The sequence below is a fragment of the Thunnus maccoyii genome, chromosome 1, assembly GCF_910596095.1.
Source record: "Thunnus maccoyii chromosome 1, fThuMac1.1, whole genome shotgun sequence".
NCBI classification, from domain to species: domain Eukaryota; kingdom Metazoa; phylum Chordata; class Actinopteri; order Scombriformes; family Scombridae; genus Thunnus; species Thunnus maccoyii.
In genome coordinates this window covers 9,744,420-9,765,346 of record NC_056533.1, presented here as the reverse complement: position 1 = coordinate 9,765,346, position 20,927 = coordinate 9,744,420, and the positions used below count along the sequence as shown (strand labels likewise).

General features: G+C 39.7%; 1 protein-coding gene across 2 annotated transcripts in view; it reads right to left on the bottom strand.

The window, feature by feature from the left end:
- The window catches only part of LOC121890558 (synaptosomal-associated protein 25-A-like), a 38,883-nt gene extending 18,248 nt beyond the window's left edge, over positions 1–20,635 (bottom strand). For both annotated transcript variants that reach the window (XM_042403086.1, XM_042403005.1), the window contains exons 1-3: positions 20,524–20,635; positions 4,054–4,160; positions 2,453–2,494 (exon numbers count right to left, since the gene is read on the bottom strand). In XM_042403086.1, the coding sequence (XP_042259020.1) occupies positions 2,453–2,494; positions 4,054–4,125 (114 nt within the window). In that variant the 5' untranslated portion in view covers positions 4,126–4,160; positions 20,524–20,635. The remainder of the gene's footprint in view (positions 1–2,452; positions 2,495–4,053; positions 4,161–20,523) is intronic.
- Positions 20,636–20,927: the final 292 nt, after the last annotated feature.

Sequence of the window (20,927 nt, the reverse complement as noted above, 5' to 3'; positions counted from 1 at the left end):
GTGTGTGCTCCCTGCTCTGGCTGCTCTCCACTTATTCAATTAGTGTAAGCTTCACTACAGAATAAGCCTTTGTAACACAGAGGTCACGGAGCATTAGCATGTGCTCACAGTTTCCTACGAGAAGGAAAAGTGCACTGCACGGTCACTTTCATTACAAATGAATATAGCAAATACAAAAATAGCAGACTTGGTGAATCTCTCTGTGAGTTTTGGTAACATTGATGGAGAGTCAGGAGAATAATTTAGAGATCTGTTTATGTCTGAGGAGTGCCAACTAAAGAGGGAACTTTCTTTTGTACTTAAAATGACAATTTCTTCCCCATGCATGCCATAGTTTGAACACTCCACTGTACCAAAAACTGGCATGTTCTTTGTTTCGTCATGAACGGAGAGGCTTAACAACTTTCTGTTTTATTTTTAGTGTGCATGTAAGGAAACTACTGTCAACATGCAGAGTAATAAGAACTGTCAGATGATGAATGCTAAAAATCAAATTACTTGTGAAAAAGACATTTTCAGGCTATAAGCTCAAATAAACCCGAAGATAGTTTTATATTATCTGCAGTATGTTATAAGAAGAGGCATGTTGACTCTCATCCATAATCCATGCTGTGTTATTGCTTCATCCCAGTTTATATTGAGCCTGTTTCTCCAGAGAGATGGTAAGAGAGCGGAATAGAGAGCATTTCATCAGACAGAGAGAAGAAGCCAAAACATGACATTGTAGCTGTTTGTCTCAGTGTCTTTCCACTAGTTTTCAACTTGAGAGTCGCAGTCCAGGAGCATCACAAGCCATCGCACTCTGAGATAAAAAACTACAGGACATTTCCAAGTCAGCATCTAACAGTAGAATCGAGCAAATGTCATTCCCTTGGCATTATCTTTAAAGGTCGAAATTCAGCCACTGCCAGTGAAAAGGTTTGTCTGTCCAGCAGGTCACTGTCCAGGTCAGCCTCAGGTCTTGCTCAGTCCCTCGCTGCTTTGTCTCATTAAGACATAGTGGCTGGTCAAGGGGTTAGAGCAGGGCCATGTCTCTGGAGCCAGTGGGAATAGAACAGGAACTAAAGGTCCAACACAGACTGATGGCGATGAAATGCCAGTAAAAAACAGTATCAGCTTGCATATTGATTCAGTTTCTTGCCTCAAGAACTCAAAATTCCACCTGAACTTAAGAAACAAGCTACAAAAGATATAAAGGAGCACTTCCTGTGTACAGACTACGTCAAGACAAACATCTTAAACTATAAGTGAGTGAACATACAAACTCTTCATCATGTGTCTACAGTGTTATAAGAACATCATTTCCAAAGTGACAAAATGACCTGGCTGGCTGTACAAGATATTTTTGCTGAGCCCCCTCTTATACCTCTAATATCTCGAAACGTACAGCATGATGAAAAAACCCGGCGCAGACACCTGGCTGTTCAACCCTCCATTAAGCTTCTACAGATGGTCACTGTGCTCGTTGTTCACACTCCTCGGACACAAAGCCCATTTCTCGTTCAAATTCAGCGAGCACTGTAGCAGAACATATGGCTGTAAATGCACAATGACGATATGAGAAAGGTAATGGATCACTGCTGTTTCATTCAAACACACCTGTGTCGTGAAATTCAGGTCTGTTAACAGGTTACTATTGAAATGTGTGCTGTATCTAAACTTTTACTTCAGAGGAGCCTTTTAGACTAAAGATTTTTTATGATGTGAAGAGTATTTCTGTTTTTGTTTATCAAGTTGTGACTATATTATATGTGATGTTTATGGGCTGGGTAATAAATCAATTTAATATCAATATTGTGATGTAAGATTTGCTATCTGGTTATTGTAATATCAAGACACTGTATCTCTTCCCCTTCACTCAAAAATGTGTTTTTCTTCTTGTTCCTTCAGTTGGATGTTTGAGCTTCACTGTGCAGAGTGATGTATGTGCAGTTTGACACTAGAAGGATTTTTTCACTTTCATCTGCTGAAATTCAGTCAGTATCACCCAGTGTAATCTGGAAATTTTATCTAATCGTTTCCCAATTGATTTTACTGTAAAGAAAATTACTATATGTGATATACAGCATATCACCATTGTGATAGGACATTATATACAACATGATAGAAGATGGTATTTGCCTGTCCTCTGTGAAATGTTTGCTTCATGAGAATATGTTTAAAATGTACTTACTGGAGCCATGATAGGAAACCTTTTCTCATTTAATACACATTTCCCTTTGCTGCTGTTAATCATTGCTTTACCTCAAACATAAGGTGTGAATGAATGTATGGGTACAGGTTAAACTATATACTGGTCTCACTCTGTACAGCCAATCCAGGCTTCTTTTTAATTATTCAGCATGAGAGAGATGTTGGTAAATGTCAACAAGTGAAAATACCAAAACGAATTGTTGTTTGTGCCATATATGAGTAAGCCTGTTCCCTCTCTGCTGTGTGTCACTGGACTCACCTCCTCAACCAGAGCCAGCATACGCCGAGTGCTCTCCAGAGACTGCAGGGAGAGAGAGAGAGAGAGAGAGAGAGCAGATGATAAGCTGAACATCCACAAAAGAGCAAATACAGACGCACAGTACAGTACATCACCTGTGAGAAATATCACAAAAACATCTCAATGTGTGAAGATGAAAGATTGAGGTTTTGAACAAAACATCACTAATATTCTATATTCAAAGATGTGAAGACAAATTAATGACACTTGGTTGCATAATTAGACTTGATTATTCCTGATCTGATTTCTACCTTTTGTTCGCTAACTTTCTGCCCTCTAAAACTCAACCATTTCTTAAACCAAACACCTTTTCATTCCTAATCCTCATTCCACTCTCTCCCCATTGTAATCTCCTCATCTCCTACTTCTCCCTTGCCCCTCTGTTGCTCCACCCATCCATCCATCCATCCATCCATCCATCCATCCATCCCTGCCTTACTTGTTTCTCTCTTCCTTCCCTCCCATCACTTCCTTGGAGCCTCTTGGCCGTGCATTATCTCCTCATGAATGTTTAATAAGGCCATTTGAGCTGCTCTATTATTCCGCGGCACAGAATTATCTCCTCTTCCTGAGCTCCTCTCAACTCATTAAAATGGCAAAGTTCTTCCTTCCCCCCAAAAAAGCACAGTTTTTGATGAAAGAGACTACAGAGAGGAAGAGAACAAATCGCTTAAACAAGGGAGGGTCACATTACAGCAGCTGTGTCTGTTTGCCTGGAGGGTTTGGGGATACATTTCTGTCCTCATGAGAACAGGCCATTTTGAAATGTCAAATTATAATTATCACTTCATAAACCAAAACCAGTTTTGACTGTAGACCAAGTTTTACAAATAACACAATTTATCTGTTTGTACCAGAGAGTTCCACTTCTCTGTTTTTTTCTGTTTCTGTTTCAAGTTTAATTGAATTGCATGTTTTTAGACGTGAGGTTAGATGTGCAAATGTTCATGAAGACTGATTGATTGACTGATTGATTGAAGATTAACTACCTGGGATACAACCCTCTGTCTGGATTTTCAGTATAAAATGAAGGGTTGACAAATACAATTCAATCATAATTTGACTGGAGGCTGGTGCTTATTAAACCCAAAAAAAGAGTTGAAATTCATTTCAAATACAGAAGATTATATGTTTCAAATGATAATAAATGGCACACTTTTCTTATTGAGATTAGTAATGAAATAATTTGCAATTTAAATAGTTTAAATAAGAAGTAATATTTTGGGCTGTTATTGTAGGTTTTCTAAAATGTATTAAATGCAATGAAGTTGGATAATTATAACTAGATAACAAATAAATGAGAGATTTATAAGTTAGATCTCTCCAGCAGCCAGTTCAGCAGATAACACAAGATCATATTGAGTCACTTTGAGTTGCAGCCAAAAATATATTTTTTCTGGTCCTGAGGGAAATTCTGTGAATTGTATTTACTTGAAAAATATAATGTGATGTTTTATCTTTCTTTTCAATATCAGAGCAGACAACAGTGTTTTCGTGTGTGTCATTGTGTAAGCTTGTTGGTCCGTGTGTACACAGGTGTGTATGTGTGTCTTCTACAGTACCTCATCCGCTATCTGGTCCGCGCGTGTCTGCAGGTCGGCCAGCTCATTGCGCATGTCTGCTTCATCTGCCATGACGACTGTTGAACTTTGACCTCAAACAAGAAAGACTGAAAGAAAGAAGGACAGAGAGACTGGAGGTTAGTACACCAACAGATGTTACTGTATGTCCAGCATGTGAACTACAGTGTAAGAAAGAATTTCACCGTCTAAAAATCACTAGATTTCTGGATAAAATAGTTAAATTATATGTGACTTGTTTGAAACACCATTCACTGTGGCCAGTGGGCTCAAATGTCTGTTTCCTATACTTGTCAGTCCCCAACAACCTCACAGATACATATTTACTCATCATCAATATAATGTACAGGCAGCACAGCTCTGATCCTTCATTACTTCCGTTGTGAGATCTTTGAACTGTTGTAGCTGAGTCAAGTTTTCAAACTTTTTTGTGGCAGTTTCTGTTCTCAGCTGTTGCCAGATTCATCTTTTGAAAGATTGTTCAGTAACAGCAGAGTCACAGACTCAATCACTCACAGCAACTAGTCTTGTCACAGTGTCATTTCAGAAAACACTGAAGGACTTTGAACACTAAACTTGACACCTGTGTCAACCCTGAAGTTGTCGTTTGTCAAAGCACCATTTCACAGTGCAATGAAAGAGAACCACTTTTAGGTAGATCAGGAACTATGTTTCAATGCAGGTAAAGTTCCTGTGTTCCCTAAAAGATTCCTGGAAAAGTTCCTGCGATCACAGAAGCCAATAATCAAGTGTGAAAAGCGTTTGTCGTTACAAGTCACTGTCAATAGCAGGGAAAAAGACCATCAACGCATGAGACCAAACAATGTTTTAGAAATAAAACAAAGGCACCAGAGTTGATGACTGAGCGAGAGAGAAATGCAACCTCATAAGCAAAAGTGATGAATAATTTACTGTTTAAAACACCGTAGGTAAACAGGTTCTGCTTCTGTCTACAGCCCCAGTCACTCACACAACCATACATGTGCATGTCTGGACAAGAAAAACATCGCGAGTTGAAACCTCCACCTCGCTGACCCTGAATTTCCTCCTCAGGGATCAACAGTGAATCGAAATGAACGAGGTAGGAGTGGCATCGCTCTAACAGTTAGAAGAAAAAGTATCAGGACAGAGACAGAGGTCTATTTTTGTTCCTCTGATGCGCTGCCAGACAGTGTTTCATATAGCCACACACAGTAGAGCTGGAGGTATGGTCCATGAAAAATACATGTGGCTGTTACTGTGCAGGCTGACAGAGCTTCACGCTGCTGCTGCTGCTGCTGCTGCTCAGGACAAAGGTGACGAGGGCTGAGGAGACCAGCTCAGTCTCTGTTTCCTTCATTGCTTCTCTCACTCCTTGTCCTTTTTCTGCTGCTGTATGTCTGGACAATCAAGCCTTTAATGAGGGAAATAATCTGCTTTGGTCCAATCAGATCTCATTTGTGCCTCGAGTGCATTTTTGTTTTTATTGCACAAATCATATTGAAGAGTTTTTGTTCTAATGTGGCTCATTGCTGATATAAATTTAACCACCAAGCAGCTTTCAGCTCAGGGATCATTAAAGCTTTATGTAATGTAATCTACTGCAATATACAGTATAGTGATGGGACCAAGAGACCACTGAGTTTTGGTCTCAATCAGCTACTGAAGCTGTAGGAAGAGACTGTCAGTTTTATTAACCTGCCAAGACAAAACAACATTTCCAAAACCAGATTTATAAGGATAAAAGTGGAATATCATCATGCTAAAACATCAGTGTTCTAGGCTTACTTTAAGTTGCTTTATGTTTATATTTCATTTTACATTATTTTAATGCTTTGACACTGTTAAACTCTAACTTGCTGTTAAAATAGGTAACACAGCTGGTGAGTTTTGTTGATGTACCAGTTTTTGGGACCTAAAAAGTTCATTTTCTGCTCAGGCCTGAAGCGTCCATCAGTCAGTCCCTGTCAGGACAACTCTGAGGTGAGGAGACACAAGGTCAGTTAGAGCCACAGCTGGATGTTTGATAAAGTATCTCCTTGTTGTACCCCGCCCTCTGTCTGTCTGTCTGTCTCTGCCTCCATCCCAGCAGAGTCGTCAGGCCGGTTAATAATTGAACATGTGCCGGGAAAAGAGATGGAGGGAGGGGAGGGGGGGAGGGAGAAAAACAGCCTTTTGAAAGTGCTTCTCTCCTTCTTTCATGCTCTCTCCCTCCCTCTCTCTGCGTGTGTGTTTTTTTTTGTTTGTTATGCCTGGTGCACAGTTGCACTTTCAAATATTTATGTGGAAATTTTACATTTTAGCCGTTTGGCTGACGCTGTAACCTGGAGCACCTTACAATGAGTGCAACAGCAGAATAAGCATCAGTTCATAGATCAGCAACATCACAGGTGACCCGTAGCGAGGAGACAAAGAAAATGTCAAAAGAGGGCAGCACAAATGCCAAATCCATCACATGGTTCAGGTGGTACAAGAGGCAGCTGCTCATATGATTTTACCAGTCAAACATGACTTTTTCTGTTGAAAAGAACTGCTCAGGTATGAATGATTGAAAAAAATGAAGTTTCCAAAATGGAAAGGATTCAGGAATGATTATATCCATAGCAATGCTCACTTCATGCCCACTTGTTGTGTTGTCAATGGCAACAGTATTGATGATCCGGTGATGCATGTTCCATTAAAAAAGACTGTTCTGTTAATGTACTGTAATGAAACATGTCACACTACATTTACAGACCTTAAACACAATAACTGAATATAACTAAGTACTGTGTTGTTCACACATGTGCTCTCACATGCTCAATCGTGTCTTTCGCTGTTGCTCCTCACCATGTTTATCTTCTCAGTGTAGGTTTCTGCTGTTATTGATCAGTCGCTGATTGCTGAGCTGCTTCCTGTTGACTCACACATCCAACACAGATTCCTCTTCTAGTTTCCTCTCACACTGCCTTTCTATCATTATCTCCCACACTCAAGCTCACATCTTTTTCTTTCATTCTATCAAAATTAAGATCAGCATTCCAGCTTCTCTTTTAACCAACCTTTATTCATTTCATTAATAACAATTAAATGTCCCGGGCATGCTCTGCTATTTATTCTTAATGATGCATCCTTGTAGTGCAGTTAATTCTGTTTGGATGCTGAGTATAAGAACTGTGTACTCCCACCATTTGTCCCTGATTGGATAATTGGATCTGTCACCTGTGACCTTAAAACATCTCACCCATCAATATTGCGTGTAATCGCTCCATCTCTCTGCTCTTCCCTCTTATACTCACTCTTCCTGTCACTCTTCTTTCATGTAACAATCTCACTTTGAGTTTAACCTTGGCTGGTACAGTAAGCCATAGATTTACCCCAGCGTACATTGATTTAAGACCAGTTTAGATGCTGTTGAGCACAAATTTCAGGCTTGTTAACTGACAGGCATCTTATCAATTTAACCACTAATAAATCAGATTAATTTTGTATTATAATAAGTAAAATTCAAGTCAGAGATAGGCCTGGGCTATGTTCTGAGCTAAATGCTATCAGGCTCATGTTAAGAAGACATAATGTTTATCATGTTCACCATCTTAGTTTAGCTTGTTAGCATTCTGATATTTGTTAATTATCACTGAACACAAAGCACAGTTGAAGTTGAGGGGAATGTCATTTATTTTGCAGGAATTTGGTCATAAATCCAAGTCTATTGGACACATTCAAATGTTGGCCTAATGATGGTGGTGCTAAATGTGAAGTTTAGAATCACCTAAGTTATTATATTTCCTCCTCTGGGGACCATGAATTTCTGGACCAAATTCCATGGCAATCCATCCAATAGTTGTAGAGATACTTCAGTCTCAACCAGAATGACTGACCGACATTTACATCCACAGAGTGGCTGACCACAGTATCTGCTCAAATAACAACCACAATCCTGTAAACACATCTTATCTCACACAAGGTAACAAACAAGGAAGCAGACATTCCCTGTTAACTTCAGTTGCTCTACTATATTATCCCATTACTGTTTTACTGTGTGTTCATTTTAGCTCAGCTAGTGTCTCTTAGCTATAACTGTGGTTTGTACAATAGAGACACACAACAGTGTCACAGTAAGTTTAATATGATTTTAACATCACTGAAGTGAGTTAAACATGAAATGAGCATGGGCCCAAATTATATTCATTTCCATTTTTTAATGGCAGCAAAATCAACTTACTGAAAATGGAAAACCAAACAATGAACAAAATTGATATTTAATGCGCAGATTGCAACTCTTAACAACAAAAAAGACATTTGGAAACATTCTTATGCACCAACTAACGGCCATACAAGCATAACAGATCATAACATAACATAACGGAGCAACAGCAGGTCTGCATCATTGTCACTCATGGTCACAAATTCCAAAAGAAAAAAAAATGTTTCAGATTTTGCCAGTCAGCTTTTTGAATGTCTCACATCACACTGTAACTCAAAATCAAATCCTTGTGTTCGTCCATCCCCCATCTGAAAGTCAGCTCCTCTTTAACATGCTTAACATGTTTCATAGACAGACAAACACACACATGACAGTCGAGCTGACGTAACACAAGGTCCGGCCGTCCCCATCCCCCACCTGCGGCTCTGCTGGCTGTCACTTGTTTGACTGACGGCTGCTGTAAGGCCTGAACTGCCAGGCTCAGCCCGTGGAGAGATTAAAGTCAGGGGGGAAAGAGGATTTACTCTCCTCTCTCTCTCTCACACACTCTCTCCTCTAACTCCATTTCCTCTCTCTTTGCTTTCTTTGTTCCGCTTCATCCCTTCTCCACGCCCTCTCTGTCCATGAATGTATACAGTGAATGAGAGAGCAAATATTACAGAAGATTCAAGTAACAATCCATAATATCTACCTATAAGTGAATACTTGTTTTACTTGTCTGTAGCTGATATATTACATTGCTGGTGTCAGGTGGATCTTTTCCAGGTCAAATTATCTGGCACACAGGAAATGATACAATTTCCCACAAAGGAAGGAAGACTACAAAGTAAGCACAAACAGCCATTATTGCTGAAATCTTACCTACAGAAATCCTCAGACAAGGACACAGGACAAAACCATCATATCATAATAACTGTTACGAGCGATGTTAAGTGCAGAGCAAAAGCACCGCAGCAATGAGTGCTTCACTTCGAGGAAAAAATAAGCAACAAATGAAAGGACTGGCCCTCTGACTTACAGACAAACAGCAACCTTTCAAACACTGACTTAAATGGAGACGTTAAAAGGGCACCAATGAATTATTGATCAAAATATTAGGCTAATAGCATTAATCCTAAAAGCTGTTGAGGGCAGATGTGGAAACAGGATGATAGAGGGAAAGAAACATGTACAACACAGTAGCATTTTACTCATCACGTGACAAGGACGGGAATTGTGTCTGTTGTTTTTAGCCATGCTAGCAGCAAAACTACTACATTCCCATCTGTACTTTGTGTTTAGTGCTAATTAGCAAAATTCTTACAGGCTAAACTAAGGTGATAAACATGTTGAAAATCAGATTTACTAAACATCAGCATGTTAGCATGCTAACATTGGCATTTAGCTCAAAACACTGCTGTCCCTAACAGCCTCACATAGCTGCTAACATAGCTGTAGAGTGTTATAGTCGGACAAAAGCGCTGCCCTTACATTAACCAGGGAAAAGTTCAGCTGCTACTGTATATGTGGGCTCCTAATGCTGTCATTTCTTTTGTTGGTTAAAAAGTCCTGAATTAGTTTTCATGGACATTCTTTTCTGTCGTTGTTCGCCTCCCACTTTGTATGTCATCCATCATCACATCTTCTTATAATGCCATTGAATACCGGCTCATCATTTGAATTAGATAAAGTAAGTCTGTTTCATGGTGTGTGTATGTGTGTGTGTGTGTGTGTGTGTGAAGACAGTGCAGTAAAACAGAGCAGCATACAGTTTTGGCACATATCTCCAGAAGAGGAATGGATTAGCACTGTCATAGGCTGACATGATTAACACAGAGCCACACAGCCCCAATCGTGCAAGAATCCAACGACAAGCTATTTCAGGCAACAAAGAGAAATCCTGTCAAAGCGCACAAATGGAAAACTCCACTCTGAATACCCAGTTGAAAAAGCAGTATGTGTTTGTATGAACAAGACAATGAAGTGAGGAAGCAGTAAGGAAAGAGCTTTGATTTTACTTTGGAAATATTTCACCTGTTGATCCAAATAAAGGTTGCAATTTGTAGATTTTCTCAACACTTTGGACACATTCATATAGCATCTGCAGTGTGTGTTTTCAATATATTAATGTACTGAAATGCACCAACTGTATGTAATGATTATGGAAGTGTCTAATTTCATTGGGCCTATACATATGTGATGTATTTTCTGTTTAAACAGGATGTTGTGGGATACAACATCAATATAAGTTGAGGAGAAAGGGGCTGTTTGATTGACAGGAGGGGCAGATGGCAGGACTTCTTGTCAGGTCAGGATGACCTATTAAAGACGTGCTGTTTTCCAAGAATTTAACAGTAAGCTAGAGTGTACACCTGACAGGGTTTTTAATCGAACAAACTGCATGCACCTAAACAGTTTACAAGAGCACACCTTTGTCTCTTTTGTGGGCATCTGCAAACAAATATCCCAACATTTTCTGTGACATTTGAAGCTATTCTGTCACACCACATGACTTAATGGGATGTACACTGTTCACTGTTCTATGTTTTGAGCATTTTCAATGCCTTTATTGCAGAGCTGCCACGATTAGCTAATTAATTGATTAGTCAGTCAACTGACCCAAATTCTTGTTGTTCAAGCTTCTCAAACATGAATGTTTTCTGGTTTCTGGAATATCTTTGGCTTGTGGACTGTGGACATTTTATAGACTGAAAAGACGAATCAATTTATTGAGAAAATAAATTGATTGTAGATTAATCAATAATGAAAATAATCGGTAGTTGCAGGACTACTTTATTGATAACTGTCAGAAGAGAGATGACAGGAAATGTGGGGATGAAGATGGGGAGTGACATGCAACAAAGGGCCCTGTCCAGGGATGTTTCGGTTCATGGTCAGTGCTTTAAGCTGTAGCCCAACAGAGATTCCCAGTATATCATAGATTTTAATCAAGTTAAAGCATTTTACATCAAAATCCAGCACTGAACAGCCACCAAACCACCAACAACAAAAGGTAAAACAAAGGATGTAAATCTAGACAGATGACTGCAAGGGGCATTCATGAACACTGCTAAAAAGACAAACCACATACATTTTTTAAATCAACATAAAGCATGTACCAAATAAAGTATTTCAGTCGGTTTGGATTCTGTTAACATCCAGGAGACAAAAGACAGTCAGCATAAAAATGCAAATTTAGTTCTCCTCTCTAAGACTCACCTTCAACGGGTAGATTTAATGCAGACTAGATGCAAAATTTCCATGTGAATTTCTACAGTGTCTTCCTCTACATACAGCACTAATTCAGGAGAGGATGTGGGATTAAAAAGACAAAGACACGCAGACTGGCAGGCTGTCGTGATAAACTGCCTCAACTATGAATCTAGAGGACTGCTATCAATCAAGTGCCATGTTCTGTTGAGATAAACAATGTTTGTGAAGGAAATAGGACATCAGGACACTCTGGTTGCAGTACATCTCACAGTCAGGGAAACCAGGTCAGCTTGTCAGTTGTTCAGTTGCATGTTTCTCACGGGTTTAGAAGCACTAACCTAATCTAGCTGGTGCACTTTTCCCTCGCTTTCATGCATTTGTTTTTGCGGATTAGTTAGGGAGACGAAGGGTAAATGAGACGGTGGGTATGGTATGACTGAAAATTAGCATTGCTATTTCTGTAATGCTGCTTTTCTTTGTATAATTGCGAGCAAAGCTGGTTGTGTAGAACTGAATGGCACAAAAGTGAACCCCGGGTAGTCAATGGGTTTTTAGGAAGGATAACAATTCAACCCTGTGGGGAGAACATGCATGAAGGAACTGTAATGGAAAGCTTAAAAAGATTTCAACACAGTGAAGCAGTTTTGTTCTCATTCTTGCATGTCTTACCTCAGTATTATCGCACGAAACACAATGAATGTGAAAGAGGTGATATTAATGATTTTGAAAGAAGCCAGGGTAGAAATATCTTTGAGGAGCATTTAGCATTCTCTTATTCCCTATCACCCTCCTCTATTTAAATGAGATGTGACCTTCTGTCTTCCATCTATTCTATATTTCTTCTTGAATTCATCATGATAATTAGTACACCAGTAGGTATACCAGACTGCAGCTAAAACTTCATAATTATGGCTTTAATAATAACAGCTTTACAATAATCTCTGTAATTATGTCATATCATAAGGGCTCTGCTTCTCTAGGCCCTGTCCTTTTACACTGAAAGTAGAGGAGACAATTGAGTCACCATGTCACACTATGAATTACTGTGTGTGTGTATTTGTGTGTGGGTCAAGGACAAGAAGAAGAGCAGCAGCAGGACAGATAAGGGGTGTGTATGTGTGTGTATGTGTGTGTAGGTGTGCGTATTGGTGTGGGTCTAGGGGTGTGTGTGGGCAGGTTCACATCTTACCACATCAAAGCAGAACCATGCTTCATTATTCACTGGATGGGGCGAGGTCAACATCGTGTGTGTGTGTGTGTGTGCGTATCTATTATTTTTCAAATTCCAATTATAAGACTATGACCATCTGGGTTCCCAACCCGCAGTAGGTTAACAAAAACTAACTCTATAAATGAAAAAAAAGGAAAAAGACTAGGATTGGTGAATTAAATCACTTTCACATCACACACTTAAAGGTCCCATATTATAGAAAGGGAGATTTTTATTTCTTTATTTTTTATAAAGCAGTTCTAGGTGCTATAAAAATACTGTGAAAGTATCAAAATGCTCAGTCCATGAAGAAATGCACACAGCCTATATTCAGAAACCGTGCCTTCAAATGAGCCGTTTGGACTTCCGTAAGGTTGTGATGTCACAACTATACACTCAGTGTTTGCCTCGCGGGGTCGGCCCACACCTCCAATGGGACCCCCCACCCCTCCTGAAACAAGCAAAATATGTTTATTTATGTTATTCATCTAATTTATATGCGCTTGTTTAATTTCAGCTCAGTGTGAGAGTCTCTACGGCGTTTTGCTGTCATTTATGTCTGTGCTAGTTTCTCTCCCCTGCTCTGCTCTCTGTGTTTCACTGGGGGTGGGGCTTAGCCCTTCCACACACTCACAGAGCGGAGCAGAGGATGGACAGTTGCGGAGGAAACACTGCACAGTTGTTGGTGTGTCAGAAAGCAAATTTGTTGCTGCATAGCCTTCCAAAGGTTGGATAACATTATTCTCGGCAGTGGCCATTGCAATTTAATAATTTAAAAAGAGTTTTACCCAGAGCCCTGGTTATACCTAGCTACAGTAGGCTACAGTCCATTACCTATAGCTGGCCTGCATCACTCAATCAGCCAATCAGAGAACAGGGTCATGAGACAGACACAAAACACCCTGTCCTTGCCAGAGCGCCAGAGAGAAGCTTGACAGAGGAGATGTAAAACTATATTAAGATGATTTTTGGTACTTAAAACCACACAAATATCTTCTTATGGGTATCAAAACTTCAAATAAAACACTGGAAAAGTGTATAATATGGGACCTTTAAGAATAACTGTCCATACTTGAACTAATTATGTTGTCCTAAGCAGTACATGCAGTCGCTGCTAACTTTAACTCTATTGGCCAAATAGCAATTCTAGTCTCCTCATCACACTCATATAATCACGTGGCTACGTCACTAGAGATAAGAACAACATCAAGACTAAATTTGCCTTCTGCCATACAGATTATATCATATATTTAGGCTAAATTAAATGAAGATATTTGTAATTTTCTTTATTTTAAGAAGGATCTCAACAAAGCAGTACATTGTTTTCAACTTCTCTCGGCTTTTTATTGCAATCAATATACTGCAGCAGATCACACACACACACACACACATGTAGTTGTGTAACCCTGTGGATCCTACTGTTATCCAGGAAAAACACTTATCTCGGCATCAGAGAGGCTCTTAAGATGAGGAGGCTGATACCTTTCACTTACACACACACAAATACATGTACAGCAAACACACATGGACACACGCTCATACATACACTCGCCCATATTCACTGTTGTCAGTCTGTCAGCTGCTGTTAACCTGACCAGTCAGGACAGAGCAGAGCAACATATAGAACCAAACTTGTCATATAGACTCAGGAGATAAGAGCACCTGCTGATGTAGACAAGAAACACTTATATACGCATTCAATACCAGTCAAAAGTCTGGACACACTTTGTCATTGAAGTAAATGGGAAAGTGTGTCCAAACTTTTGACTGGTACTGTATGTCGCTGTTATTCATTCTCAAACGACCTTCATTTTACATCAAGTGTGTCCACGCAACAGTGAAGGATCAGGATTTTTGCAGTGTATCACTTCCTGTAGCTCATGTTTCTTTGTTTGCGTTTATGTCCTGCTGCGTCTCTGTTACAGGATCATTTTAGGGTCTAAAATGCAAAGTGCTAAAGTTTTTGAGTTTAACACTGTTCAAGTGTCAGTTTCCATTGATCTAGCAAGCAAGAAGCAAGCAAGCAAAACTTAATTCACTGGTTGTTTGTTATGTAGCTGTTTTTCTATTAATTAGTCTATTAATGAAATAGACTGAAATATTACTGATTATAGATCTACTGATAAAAATACATCTTTTATATATTTAAATTCCATTACAAGCAGACAAGATATCTTTTGTTTAGTGCAGCTCTTAATCATGCTAGCATCTCTAACTAGCATGGATAAAAACTGGCTTGAGCGATGATCCAGACTGAAGCACACACATACCACCCATGTCTCATAAAAAGTAGGTTTATATACTACTAAATTATTTTCCCAATTGTTAGCAAACATATTATGTTCACAGGCAACATTGTTTTGAATGAATGTAGCACCACATTTTTTGCTGCCCATGTGAAGCACTTTGTAACATGGGTTTTGAAAAGTACTTCATAAAAAAGATGATTTTTATTATCTTATTACTAGATTTATATTCTGCACTGGCTTTGGAGGCGGGTGTTTAGGGTGGATGGAGGGCGTATAAAACACAGGATGTTGACATCGGAGACGGGGATTTGCATCCCAAAACAAACGCATGGTTAGGTTAAACATTTTGGTTAAAGTTAGTGAAAGATTGTGGTTTTGGTTAAATTGAATTTGGTTAATAAACACATCATGTCTCGTGCTGCAAGTCACTGCAGACTTTTTTCTGTATTAAACCAAAACCATGATTTTCCTAAGTGCTACCAGAGCCTAAACATAACCATAAATAAAGTTTAATAATGCTGTACTATCAGCAGATATTGTACTATTATACTTTGTTAGAATGAAATGCATTATGACTGAACATTTTACTCATACAGTACATTCATTATCAACGTTTTTGTTACTTGCCAAATACATTTTCTCATTATGTGGACAGAAAGTGTAATTCAGTGGTATTATATTTCCTGTAAAATGTATTTGCAATTGCAGTTGCACACACACACACAAATACAACATACATATTGTACCTCCATGCTGACCTATAAGCAGTAAACACATCTGCCAAGATGTGACCGGGCCACAGAGCATGATGAGAGCCTGAGGGCTAAACTATTCAGACAGTACACCCACCACTTCACGCCTGACTGCTAATATACCATACATGTACATGTATGAACAGCCACACACACACACAAACACAAACACACACACACACACACACACACACAACTTGGGTGTCCTAGCTAGTCTTAATGAATGCAACTATAGTCTGAGCACTATTCTAGTATAGTTGTTTCAGTTACAAAAAATAAATTCAAAGATGTACTCAAAATGCAGGGGGGATGTTAATGCTCAGACGACAGCTTTATAATCATTTCAGGTTGACCACAGTTTTTGAGTGTGAATAGAACAAGGTAGAAAACCTCATACAGAGCTGGGTTTCTGCCCGTGGCAACGCCTGCCGTGTCAATATGGCCTCAGCGAATTATAACATTCCCTATGGAGAGACAGGAGGGACACACAGAGAGAAATCTGCTGTGGAAAATCACTGAGGAGATCTGGAGGAAAAGCCCACTCACCAGGAAAATATATGGATGCCTAAAAACATTACTTTTTGTGCTAATTTTGAAGTAAAATGCCACAAATAATCTACTTCTAAATTGTCATTATCTCAAAAACTCTTCTAATTTGCCAAAACGTTTCCTTTATTGTTTCATAATCATTCAGCTGCTATTCAGTGACTGAACAAAGAGGTACAAGGTCACAACCTAACCATCTGGCAGCGAGTGAAAAAATGCACTATTTAAGATGCCCCCAGACCTGATTTTCACACCTTCACTGTGACGGAGGATTAGGGGACCCAAAACAAACGGTGGGGGCAGGTTCCCAGGGTTCAGCCATTTTTGTCTCAGCTGAGCGAGGATGATTGAGCAGATTGCATTTCTGACATTTCTTGGTTATATAATCCAAAGGCGGGCAAACAGACAGACAGACAGATGGAAAGCTATGGCAGAGAAACAGGCAGATTAATCAGAGGAATGGACGGGACGGGAAGACAAAGCAAACTATTGATCGGAAGATGTGCGGAGGTGTAGCAGGCCATCAGAAAGATAGAAAATACGTATTAAACCATACTTTAAAACAGCTTTTGGAACCGTTTTGAACTGTTTTAAAGTGTAATAACAGTAAATTTATAAAATTATGATTTACAGATATGTCACATGTTATGATATGGAACATTTACTAAACAAGTTTACAATAAATGAGGCAGAACAGACAGAGCAATGTGCAGATGGACAAATATGCGGACAGGGAAACATGGTAGAGTGGGACGTACAGGAGATTCAAAGCAATCATCTGAGGCCTGCAGGGATAATCACTGCAAAGCTCCACTGTCCCATTCACTGAGGATAAAACCCACTGGATTAATCTGTAGTCCTACAAAATACACACACACACACACACACACACAGAGAGAGAGAGAGAGAGAGAGAGAGAGAGAGAGAGAGGTGCCTCACAACACTTGCATAACACATGGACCACTCTCGCTCTCTCACTCTCGTTTACTTTCCCTCCTGATACATGCTTTCCCTTTTCTTTCACTTTGGCATTCACAGCCTCTCTGCTCTCACTAACACGCACTAAACTTGGAGCACACAAGCACAAACACACACATTCTCCACCACCCCCGCCTTTCCTCTGTTTCTTCTCCGCTCTCCTCCGGCTTGCGCACATTCAAATGGACACCTGTCAACATGCTGCTCTGTGCATGCTGTTCATTTATACACACACACACACACACACACACACACACACACACACACACACGCAAACAGAGGTGACAGGCACATATACAGCACATATTAAAATAGATAGGTGCATACACACGTACTGCCTGCTGTACATTCATATGAAACACAGGGAGAAGAAATAAGACATGTGAAAGATTAAAGCTTATTCCACATGTCGGCAACCAAAACGGCAACTGCAGTATACACACACACAAACACACACACACACACACGTGTCATGAGAAAAAGCTGCAAAGTTATTCACAAAATTCGTTCATAACCACTTTGAAATTGTGTTCAGATCATCAAAGTCTTTAACCTTGCCTTAAGAGAGGGAGAGACTGATGAGCATCCCTACAGAGCGTCAGGTTACTACAGATCTGTCGTGTCAGCCTAATCGATGAGAGGAGAGCAGATCATAATTCCAAACATGTGAAATGATCTGCTTTGTCGATGGAGCACCAGGATCAGAAAACAGATGTGTGTGTGTGTGAGTGTGTGTGAAATGAAAGAGAGGTTGGTCTGAGCAAGAAACTTTGTCACCATCTTCTAAATGATGACTTTTTAGATGTCTTTTATGCTGACAGAGTACAGTAAGTGTTAAAGTCCTGGTCTTAAGTGATAAACTTTGTGTTTCAAGTCCCAAACAAGTCATTATTTGTCTGTCTGCTGGTCTTTCCCTCCTCCTCATTCAATGTGACTGGCTGACATGTGATTGATTCAATGTAATTAATTCGCTGCACACTTAAAAAAACATCATTTTTAATATTTGTTTGGGAGGATATCAAGTCATTCCGGGTCAAAGGAAGAAAGTGTAAGCAGATTCACGAGTTACTTTTAAAGTCAGTTCCAAGTCTTTCTTGTTTCAGTCAGGTTTAAAATCACTACATTTGTGACTTGAGTTCAAGTCATATGACTCGAGTCCACACCTCTGCAAGTGGCACAAATGACTTAACTCTAAATCCAGACTGTGTGGGTGAGACCAAAACATCCTGTGGAGCTTCTCCCTCCTCCCAGAAAAGCCAGAATAGACTAAAGCCGACAAACTGTCACATTTACAACAAGTCTATTTTGTTAAATGATGTGCCATCTAAACATCAACAGGTTTGAACGGAGTGTGTGTCCAAAACAAATCTGTATTTAAAAATCCCACAGGCTAAAGAAGGCAGCAGCTGCCAAGAACGGACTGCGAATGCATCTCCCTGCCAGTTTTTACCGCTGAAACCTAATATGTGAGCAACACACACTGAAAAACAAGATTGTGATCACAGTGTATTCTTGGATATTACTGTTTATCTACTATCTAGCGTCTTTTATAGCAGATTACATTGAAATTCAACAAGGAGAGCGGCACAAAAAGAACTATGAATAATAAGAGTAATACACCTGGCTGTGGTTGGAAAGAGACAAGACAAAGAGTGTGTTATTGTGTGTGTGTGCCTGTGTGTTTTTCCACAGATGCAGCAGGACTGAGCTGGAGGCTGGTGGTGATTTCTCATCTTTTTGTGAGCAGGGTGACGGAGTGGTGAGTGATGGGTGCTGGGAGGGAGGGAGGGAGAGAGCGGGGATGGAAGGGTTGTGCCAGTCAAAGCAGGAACTGTTTTCTCACCCGGGGCTCTTGTTCATCATAACATTTCAGCCAAAGAATCAGTAAAAACACCTGTTTCACCTGCAGCTTAAATAAACCGTCATTTCAACCAGCAGTTTATAGAACAGAGCTGTTCACACTGCACAGCTAGTTAAAAGCTGATTTAATTTAGATTTGTGTCCTCTTCACAAACTAAAACTGGAGCAGAAATAATAATAAAAAAGAATAATAGAGAAGTCTTCCTTTTTTATTTTGTCTCACTAGACAAAAGAATCATAACACACTTGCAGCATATGTCAGATGCTTTGTGGTCACTTCCTCTCATTGAAATATCTGTCTGTTTACTCCCACTTACAAACAAAACCAGGCTGCCAAACAGAGACAACACACATGTGTTGATCTGCTTAAGATCTGCTTGGCCTGAGCTCTTTGTCCTCACTGACATTACAACAGGTACAGAAGCAGGACAGAGGGAGCAGAGAGTTTGTATAATGTGATTTTATCTGGAATGAAGGTGCAATTCATTTCTAGAATCATGCAGTTCTTGATAAAATAATTTCACTTCATTTTGTTGTTGTTTTTTTGGGTTTTTTTTTGTCAAGTCCTGCCTTGAGTACAACCTCAACTTCATCAACCCGCAGCTGAAACACAGGAACAAAACTGTTGCCAGAATCTTAGAGTCTTTGTCAAACAACAACAACAGTTCCTTAACTTTCCACAAAGCTCCCCAACAAGATAGATGTTGCATAGATAGATAGATAGATAGATAGATAGATAGATAGATAGATAGAATTAGCCTTCTCCACCACAAAACACAAAATAGTGTCCAGCTGAACATCTCTTCTCTATCAAAGATATGACAACATAGATGAGATCATTTACTAGTTTCCACTGCAGGTCAGCTTGTCTCAGGCATCATTTTAGTCGAAAAACCTGCTTTCTCTGCTTTGCTTCGCAGCCAGATAAACTTCCTAAATATCCTCCCGCTTGTTTAAGGAGAACATTCAGATAAATGTGGTTGTTTCCGCTGTGATTTGAACACACTGAATGTTACTGTGCGCCCGCAGGTTGACTTGTGTATGTCAGAGAGCTCCGGAGCTGTCCGCGGTGCTGAACTCGATTCATTCTGCAAGACGCTTTAAAGCCCTCCGCCTCCAGCCGAGCCCTCTGAAACACGAGAAAACTACTTCACAGCTGCTGAACGATCCTCTAATTTAATCCTTACAACTATCAACCACTTTAATCCTGAGATACAAGCTATTTAGCACGGAAACTGCGATCCAGACTATCAGTTGAAACGGAAAATCACTCAAAAGTTGGTTCCTTTCCTCGTATAAACATGTACCGATGCGCTTCACACACTACAGCAACAGCACAGGAGCATTATAATGATTTTCCCTTTGCATGTGACTTCATGGGCTTTGTAATAAATAAGCAGTGCGACTTTAAAACTACATTTTTAATCAATAATTCAAACTTTAACTGATTTTATTATTCAACCGGTGGAAAACAAAGAAAAACAAATGAGTCTGACCCACCTCAGCAAGTTTCTTCTGCTCTTCCTCTTCTTTTTATTTTGCTGTGTTTGTTTGGACTCAGGTTGAAAATGTCTGTCCGCTCTGCCGCTCCGCTTAACGGGACTGTCCCCGGTGGAAACACACCGAGTGTTAAACCGGACGGGTTTACACGTTACACACTTCCTGTTAGTGTTTTACAAAATAACATATCATTCCATTCAATATTAATTTGTAGTTTGGGTTACTGCAGCCTGTCACACAGTGTTTAATAGAACAAAACCATATAAATGACATGTTGAGTGAGCATTACTGTTCAATACATTTCACTCACTACTGTATATCTGAACAGGCTGCATATACTGTGCACAGCCACCTACTATATGTATATAAAGTAACCTCATTTTTTAACCATTTAATATTTATCA